This window comes from Rhinopithecus roxellana, chromosome 16 (assembly GCF_007565055.1).
Source record: "Rhinopithecus roxellana isolate Shanxi Qingling chromosome 16, ASM756505v1, whole genome shotgun sequence".
Lineage (NCBI taxonomy): Eukaryota > Metazoa > Chordata > Mammalia > Primates > Cercopithecidae > Rhinopithecus > Rhinopithecus roxellana.
In genome coordinates this window covers 19,657,446-19,666,549 of record NC_044564.1, presented here as the reverse complement: position 1 = coordinate 19,666,549, position 9,104 = coordinate 19,657,446, and the positions used below count along the sequence as shown (strand labels likewise).

The 9,104-nt window shown below is 49.0% G+C and overlaps 1 protein-coding gene across 1 annotated transcript in view; it reads right to left on the bottom strand.

Annotated features, from left to right (window-relative positions):
* Positions 1-351: 351 nt before the first annotated feature.
* The window catches only part of LOC115893995 (hemicentin-2-like), a 35,392-nt gene continuing 26,639 nt past the window's right edge, over positions 352-9,104 (bottom strand). Inside the window, exons 6-10 of the mRNA XM_030920137.1 lie at positions 4,708-4,879; positions 3,967-4,073; positions 2,949-3,069; positions 441-704; positions 352-356 (exon numbers count right to left, since the gene is read on the bottom strand). Coding sequence (XP_030775997.1) covers positions 352-356; positions 441-704; positions 2,949-3,069; positions 3,967-4,073; positions 4,708-4,879 — 669 coding nt within the window. The remainder of the gene's footprint in view (positions 357-440; positions 705-2,948; positions 3,070-3,966; positions 4,074-4,707; positions 4,880-9,104) is intronic.

Below are 9,104 nucleotides of genomic sequence, written 5' to 3'. Positions count from 1 at the left end.
GGGTAGTTATATGGATAGGTGAGTGAATGGGTGAGTGGATGGGTAATTGAATGGGTGGGTAGATGGATGAATAGGTGAGTCAATGGATGCATGAATGGGTGGGTGGATGAGTGGATGAATGGGTGGGTAGATGGGTGGGCAAGTTAATGGGTCAGTGGACGAATGAATGGGTGGATGCATGGATGAATGGGTAGATGGATGAATGGGTACTGAGTAGATGGATGAGTGGATGACTTTCTTCCAAATCTTTGAGCCGAGAGCCACATCTGAAGCATCTTAGTATTTAACAAAATGCCTTATAGGGAATAGCTGTCCACAGAAGCTTAATGAACAAACACTTTCTAATCTAATTTAATCTAATCCAATCAGGGAAGGCTCCAGGAAGAAATGGGACTCGGAGTGAGCCAGGGGGCTGGGGGACAAAAGAGCCAACCACTCACCTGGGGCCACCCCACTGTAGGACACTCCAGAGACACGAAGGAGGGGGTTTCCCTCATGGTCCTTGCCCTTCACCTTGAGGTAGAAGCGCTCCTTGGGGGTGTGGAAGGGCGGCCCGCCCCACAGCTGGTGGGTGGAGCCATTGGAGAGGGGCTTCATGGGCAGGGTCAGGAGGGGCTTCCCTGAGCTCTGTGCCAGCTCCACCGAGTCTAGGAGGCCGGGTGCCTGCAGGCCCGTGGAATTGATCACCAGGGAGATGGGGACCCCTGCAGTGGGAAGGTGAAGAACAAAGTGCTGGCGTCAGTGTCTGGTTCTGTGATCTGCCTCAAGTAGGGGCCCTTGAACCACACCCCAAGGGTCCTGCTTGCCTGGCCCTTCCTACCTGGTTCCTCCTTCCCTACATACCCTGGTGCTGACTAATGCTGGGGGTGGATAGGTAGAGAGGGACCTTGCTACTGTCCGTGGTGCTGAAACACCACAGTCGTCCAACCACGGCTTCCCAATGGCTGCATCCCCTTTGTCTGCACTGACTTGGAGTCCCATGGAGTAGAACTGTCCCCCACCCCATTAGCTCTGGTGTGGGTCATAATCAGACAGGCTTCAGGGAATGGTCTAAGATAAAGCAAACACCAAGTCTGGGGACTCCAACTTCTGACCAGACTCTCCCCATGGTCAGGTTTTCTTTGGTTTTCTTTACTGTCTTGATGGAAATGTGGTACTTTTCACACTATCCCAGAAGAGGCAGAACTGGACTCCAATTTCATAATATCTTTTAAAAATTTCTGTCATCCAGGCTGGAGTGCAGTAGTGTAATCACAGCTCACTGCAGCCTCAAACTCTTGGGCTCCGGCAATACTCCCACCTCAGCCTCCCAAGTAGCTGAGACTACAGGTATGCACCACTATACCTGGCTAATTTTTTAAATTTTGTAGAGATGAGGTCTTGCTCACCTGTGTTGCCCAGGCTGGCCTTGAACTCCTGGCCTTAAGCAGTCCTCCTACCTTGGCCTCCCACATGTTTCTCTTTTAAAAAAATTATCATGACCTGGCATGGTGGCTCATGACTGTAATCCCAGCACTTTGGGAGGCTGAGGCAGGCAGATCACCTGAGGTCAGGAGTTCAAGACCAAACTGGCCAACATGGCAAAACCCTGTCTCTACTAAAAATACAAAAATTAGCCAGGTGTGTAGCGTGCACCTATAATCCCAGCTGCTCAGGAGGCTGAGGCAAGAGAATTGCTTGAATCCAGGGGCAGAGGTTACAGTGAGCAGAGATGGAACCACTGCACTCCAGCTTGGGTGACAGAGTGAGACTCCATCTAAAAAAAAAATGATCTTGGATGTACATCTTTATCAAAAGCAGAAACCCAGCAAGGTCACATGTGGCCTCCTGCAACCACTTCCATTGGGGACAGGCCCTGGGGACAGGTCAGTTTTCAGTCCCCATACCATCAATACACGTAGGATATCTTGGCTCTCCTGACTGAACAGTGGAATCAAAGTTGCCCTGCTTCTTCCCTTTCTGCTATCAGCAAAACACACAAACTGAGCAAGCAGCCCCTTTTCACTTTCAAGATATGACTCCCAGTCCTGGCAGGAAAACTGACAAGGGCTGACAAGAAAAACAAACATTAGAACAGACAGACTCGAAAGAAAGCACTGAAGGTCTGGCTTGCACCATTTTTGGTCACTGTTCAGGGTCCAGAGTCAGCCTGACCTGATCCAGGCTCCTCCTAGGAAGAGCTGAGCTGAGCTGGTCCCTGCAAAAGTCTCCAAATGGCCCCATGACAGGGACTACATTTTCCCATCTACAAATGGAGACCTTTGACCTGGCCACCAGATGGTATTTTCTGGCGTGGAGCTCAGGCAGCCTGCACCAGAAGCCTGCCTCGGTGCCCAGGCTTCTCCCAGTGGAACCTTAGTGAGCATGCAGGCATTGTTGGACCCTCGTGGGTGGTTTCCAATTGGATGCCTGTGCCTCCACCCTCAATATCCCCCTAGGCTCCTCCAACCTTCCTCAGTCTTGGGACACCCAAATGTCCCCCAGGACATTCCTTCCTTTGGAGTAAGGCACTGCTTTCCTTTTTGGTAAGCCGTCAACTCGCTGGCACGTGTTCTTTCATTGAACTGGCCTGCTGTTCACTGGAAAACTGAAGAAGTAGGACTCTAGGCAGATTTGTTTTGACCAAAAGAAAGGAGAAGGTGTGAACTCAATAATAAAGGGCACAGTGTAAGTGTCCTCCAGGACACTGACTTTGGAGGCAGGAAGGATGTTCTAAAGGTAAATGTCACAATGTCACCTGGCTGGGGCTAATGGAAAGAATGCTGGCCTGGAAGCTCAGTTTACATCACTGTGGTCTGGGGGCACAGCCCCACTTGGCCTCCTGTACGGTCCCTTTCACAGTCACACACAGCCAAGTGTTCCCCCATCACTTCCCCCCTACCTCCCAAAGCCAAGACCCAGGTCTTCAGAGGCAGCTCAGCACTGTCTGTAGGGTTGGGGTACTATACCTTGCAAAGGCCACTCGAGGGTGCGGTTGAGGTCCAGCGAGGGCTGAGTGGAGAAGCCCGCTCGGAAGTCAATGTTGCTGACGCCTGTGATCCTCACGGAATGGCGGCCACTGCTATAGACCTAGCACAGGCCCAGGTCTCACATCACCAGAGGATGGGACCCCAGCACTCCAGCTTAGGGCAGGAGCCGACCAATCTGACCCAGCCCTGCATCAGCAGCTGGAATCCTGCTTTTGTAGACACATGGGCAACTTACCTGCTCCCAAGGGGCCCAGCACAATGCTCCCCAAATGAAGGAGCTGAAACCCCAGCTTATGACCCCAACCTGAGCAGCACTCTTGAAGCTGTGCTGCCCCTCAGCTTGCCTCAACCCCTGCAGGCCCTGTCTGTCCCCCTGCACGTCTAACTCCCTGCCTTGCCCTCCTCACTGGTATTACAGCTCTTGGCTCAGAGGTGCTCAGAGTTTGAAAGGCAGGTGATGGTACTGCCACTTTACCTGCAGCACCTAGCACAGTGCCTGCAGAAGGTGCTCACTAAATGTTTGCCTGGTCAGCAGAGACCCCCACTCTTCCAGGGCAGCAGATGCCCATCCCAGGATGCTCTGTTGGGAGTCAAGCTGGCCCGCAGTCCCTCGCTCCCAGCACCTTGTATATTCCAGCAGGCCCCTCCTCTTCCTGCCAGCCCTGTACCACTGAGCCCTCCCAGCAAAGTTGCTCTTGCTTCTTTTATACATTCTTCACAGCTTGGTCATGCACCTCTGAACCCTGAAGCCATTGCTCCAAGTCCTTCTTAAATGTTCCCAAACTAACCCCAAACCACTCTATTTCTTCTTACTGGTACAAGGCAGAATGCCCTTCCTCTATCCTTGACCCTTTACTTCTATTGATATGACCATATCACCACCCACACTCTAGCCATCAGCTTCCTGAGGCCACAGGCTCCCCAGGGCAAGCAGGAGGAAGATGGTTCCAGCCCAGTGAAGCTAGTCCACTCTTCTCCTGCAACCCAGTGCCCCTACCTTGATGGACCACAGCCCGGGATGCTCAGGCTTAAAGGCTACGACCTTGGCCGAGTCAGGGATGTTGAGAAGCACTTTGAGGCCCTCGTCCTCCTGCAGGATCCTCCCTGTGGAAGCCCCAAGGGCTGCTCAGTCCCTAACCCTTTCCTGGGGGTGGCAGGATTCCCACATGTCTCCAGGAATCCACAGTGCACCAAACACTAGCCTCAGTCTTCCCAGAACTGACAAGGGGTCTTGCCTTGAGCCGCTGCCTCACTCCACGCTCCACCCTCAGGGATTCCCAGGGGTGGGCTGTGTGTCTGGCCTCTAGACCTGGGTGCTCATGACATCCTCAGAGCGCCATGGGGCCAGGTGACCACGTCTGAATCACACTGCCCCTGACTCTGTTGACCTTGATGAGCACTCAGCACCCGGAGCCCCAGCTTCCCATCTGTACGATGTGCTACGAGTTGTCACCACCATGAGAATCCACTGGGGTACCATGGAAAAGACTTGGGGAGAGCCTCACGATCCAGGGACCGCCATTACTTTAATTCCCATCGTCAGTTGCCACGGCCCTCCTGCTTCCTCACACACCATGGGCACCCTCTCTCCACTTCGTGCCCCACCACCCCACATTTCCTCATTCCTGGAGCCTCATGTCTGAAGCCCTGCCACCCTTGGTCTCTTTCTTTTTTCCATCCTGGGCTTTCAGCTCAGTCTTGGGGCCAAAGAGGAGGCCAATCCCGGGGTGGTCCATACCCAGTGGATCTTGGACTTCAATCTCAGGCCCTGGCCCACTCAATGAGATGGTGACCTCCTTCAGGCTGGGGTCAAAGGGGAGTTTCCACGTGTGCTCTCCCTCCTCCTCGTGGTCTGCAGACAGCAGGTGCACCTTGGAGGCCTGGATCGCTGACTCCACCCACTTCAGCACCTGGAGGCAAGTATGAGGAGCTGATGCCAGCAGGTGCCCACACTGCCTTCCCCCTCCCATGGATTTTAGGCAGCATACAAACTTTCCAGGTTGCCCAAGGCCACCCCACTCCCCCATGTCCAACACCAGGCCCGATTCACACATGTGACCCTCCTGGCTTCTATAGGCTCCAAGCTGTGAAGCCTGAATTCAAGCATTCGGAGGACTCAGCGCAGAAGGAGCAAGAGTGTGTCCCTTGGTTGGGAAGACTCTTCCCCACTTCTCCACCTGGCCTCCTCCCACAGCACCCATACTTCCTCCAGGTGCCTCTTACACACAATGAACCCTGGAGATCTGGAAACTCCCCCAGACTCATGTAGTTCATGACTGATTATCCCAGGGGCCTCCAACTGTTCTCCCACCAGGGCGCCATGTTTCCTAAGCAGGACTGAGAGGCACTGCTGCAAAGACTTCATGTCTCTTTCCAATCCACAGAAGTGAGGAATTGCTGGATGGATTTTTGCAATGTTGAGAAATCCTAAATCCTTGGTTTCTATAATTGATTATTCATTCTAAAATCTTACGTCCTTTGGACAAGTCCCACTGAGAATCTGATAAAAGGTAAGGACCCTCTGCCTGAGATACCATCCTATCCCTTAGGTACACATTTAGGGTATGACTTTAGGAGGTTCCCAAACTCCCTCAGAGATACTCTCCCTATGAAAACTGAGCACAGACTTATTTAGTTTCTCCAAATCCTGACCATGGTCTTCAAGACCCTCTGTTCTATGGTCCTAGGCATCTATGCCAACCCAAGGTCACTGTGCCACTGCCTCTCCCCGCCTGCTACGCTGGACCCCACTCCTCCCACAGGCAGCCCGCACCCACACATGCCGTGCTCTTTGCAGGAACGCCCTGCCTCCTCATCGACCATCTCCTTGCTATTCTTCAGCTCACTGCTTGAAGAGGCCTCTCTAATCCTGAAAAGGTTCTGTTCCCTGATACATACTATTTTGCAGCAATCTGCACTCCAATCACTCACATTTATTGGATTGGGGCTTCTCATCCCTACTGGCCTGGGAGCTCTGTGGGGGCAGACCCTCTGCTGCACCCATGTGTATCTCAGCCCTGAGCTCATTGCCAGGCACAGAGTGGGTGCCCGGGAGGCATCTGCTGGCTGTGTGAGTTCAGTAGGACATGCATCTCCTGGGCAGAGCCATCAGGCTGGCCTTAAGTCCACTTCTCAGGCACCTCACTCCACATCCCTCCTTTCCCCAGCTCACACCTCCTCCTCTGCAATAGCCAAGTCACCTAGATTCCAGCAAGGAACCCAAGAAAGAGGGAGAGGAAGGGGGCGCCTTCAAGTCTGAACCTTCTCTTTCCAGGCCAAGTTATCTCAAAGAGCGTCCATCCTGTGCAGACCCTAAAACTGAAACACAATGATCTCAACCATAAAATTGATACCACAACCACAGAAAGAAAAGAAAAACTCCAAGTGAATTCTGAACCCAGTGGTTCAACTATCCTTTCTCAGTAGGAGGACAAGAACTATACAAAAAAGTCTTTAGTTAATAGATTTAATTTGGAAGAACTATCAGCATTGGGATTTTGAAACCATTTTATGTATCTTGTTGGATATATAAAGCAAATAAGCAAAGATGTTAATATTTTCAGAATCAAGATTTTTTTCTTATAAACAGATATAAGAGAGAGCTGCAAGTATAAAATCAAATGAGCTAAGCAAAAGATTCACAATGTGAAATTTGAATTGGAAATATCAGTATAAGTTCTCCAGATAGAGATAGATGATAGGTAGGTAGGTAGGTACGTAGATAGATAGATAGATAGATAGATAGATAGATAGATAGATAGATAGATAGAGCAATTGATCCAGAAGCAATGATGGCCCAAAGTCTCAATATCAGTGATCACCACCAGTACCCAGATCTTGGTTTCTAAATACCTTTCCCCACTAGGGTTCCTTGGAGAAATGGCTGATTCCAGGTCTGGGGCAGGCAATTTATAAGGTGAGCCTGGGATGATGGGTTATTCCATAAAACAAAGAAATTATCAAAGACAAATAAGGACATATCAAAAGGACATAGGAACCAGCTTGAAGGAGCTCCCACTGACTAAATTTGGGACAACTTGAACCTAAAAGAGAATAATAACTGTACTCAATTGAAACACATTGAATAATATAATCCATGTGCACATAATGGTACTCAAAAAAGAGAAAGCAAAATTCAAAACAGTAAAACCTCCCCTGACACCACTGAAGTGACTCCTTAATTGAAGAGAAAGAATTAAGTGTGATTCCGTGCCTTTTCAATAGAAATTGTACTTCAGAGAAACCAAATCATCCATCACTTTTGATGCATAAAAGTTCTTCTTCTTGGAAGAATGCCCACTCATAAATGTGGGAGGAATGATGCAGTTAGGAAATTATCATTTTGCAGCCCCTAATGAAATAATCATTTCAGGCAAGAGTCCTCAGTGGATGCTAAAACTATTAGATGAAAGGTTGATGGGAACTAGATGTCCACACAGAGCCAGAACATTACCCTACAGACCACTTGAGTCATAAAGGCAAAAACACAGCCCAACCATGCAGAGAGCTGGCTGTCGCTACCCTCACCCAGTCATCAAACTTATCATCAGTAATAATGGGATGCTCAGACACCATTTGCTTCCTGGTGTGATACAACAGAAGACACACTCAGCACCAACTAGGAAATATATATTCCTGCCAGAAAGGTCAGCCTTCATCGAATCAGGCCTTTGGACTCATCCAGTTTGGGGGAAACACAGGGGATTAAAAAAAAAGTTAATGACACCACGAGGAAATAATCAGAAGCCTCTAGAACATGGGACAGGGTACGAATCCATGCCTCTTCAACAGCTTAGTGTCGTAAAAAAAAGAGCTGATGGCTTCAGACCAAAGAGGACTTAATAGACATAACAACCAAAGGAAACGCACAGCCCTTGATGAAATCCTAATTTGATGAAAACTGTGATCAAAGACAGTTTGAAGACAGGGAAATTTGAACATGGGCTGTGTATGGGATAATACTAGGAAACTCATTAATTTTATTCGATGATATTGTGGGTTATGTTGAAGACTTTTTTCAGAAATCCATGCTGAATTATTTATGGATAAGGTGTCATGATTCAGCAAAAAGTATAAAGAGATAGATAAAGCAAGTCGAGCAGAAATGTAAACAATCGGTGAATCTAGTTGGTAGGTGTTTTCTTTTTACTTTTCTGTACCTTGGAAATTCTTCATAGTACTTTTTTATTAAAGTAAAGTCATTTAAAAATAACAAGTATGCAGCCGGGCACGGTAGCTCACGCCTGTAATCCCAGCACTTTGGGAGGCTGAGGCAGGCGGATCACCTGAGGTCAGGAGTTCGAGATCAGCCTGGCCAATACAGTGAAACCCTATCTCTACTAAATATAAAAATTAGCTGGGCATGGTGGCAGGCACCCGTAATCCCAGCTACTCGGGAGGCTGAGGCAGGGGAATCGCTTGAACCCAGGAGGCAGAGTTTGCAGTGAGCTGAGATCGTGCCACTGCATTCCAGCCTGGGTGACAAGAGCAAAACTCCATCTCAAAAACAAACAAACAAACAAACAACAACAACAACAACAAAGTATGCCGTGACTTTAATATACACCTGAACAATCACAGTGGTATACTGTTGCTCGCCAACTCCAAGCTACTGGAAACGCTTCCTGAAAAGCTGTCTGAAGAAGAAAGGCAAAGCCACATTCAGCTTCAAGTAGAAAAAGTTCTGTGATTGATTAGCAATGTCTGCCACGAATGTGGGTTTTGAAAGTGGTGTCTTGCATGCTACTTATTGGTCATTCTTGCTCTAAATATCATAGTCCTTCAGCTCTGCTTACCATGTGATCTTCTACAAAAGGGAAAGGAATCAAAAGAATTGGAAAATGAGAGTTTTGTTTTTTTTTTCAGACTGAGCTAGAAGATATGTGCCGAAGTTTATGGCTAGATTTCAACTATCACATGATAAGAATTCTGTATTCTGAAAATGCATCTGTTTTTATAATTGGAGCTACTTCATTGTTGTGTCTTGCTTTGCTTTCTAAGTAATGTGTCTCTTGAAAAGGTCCCACCTGTCTTAGCCAAGGAATGAGGACAAGGTTCTTCGTCCATGTGGGGGTGGACAGAAGGGAGTAGCGGCTGAGGACTCCCAGCTGGAGAGACCCACAGAAGCCGGCCGAG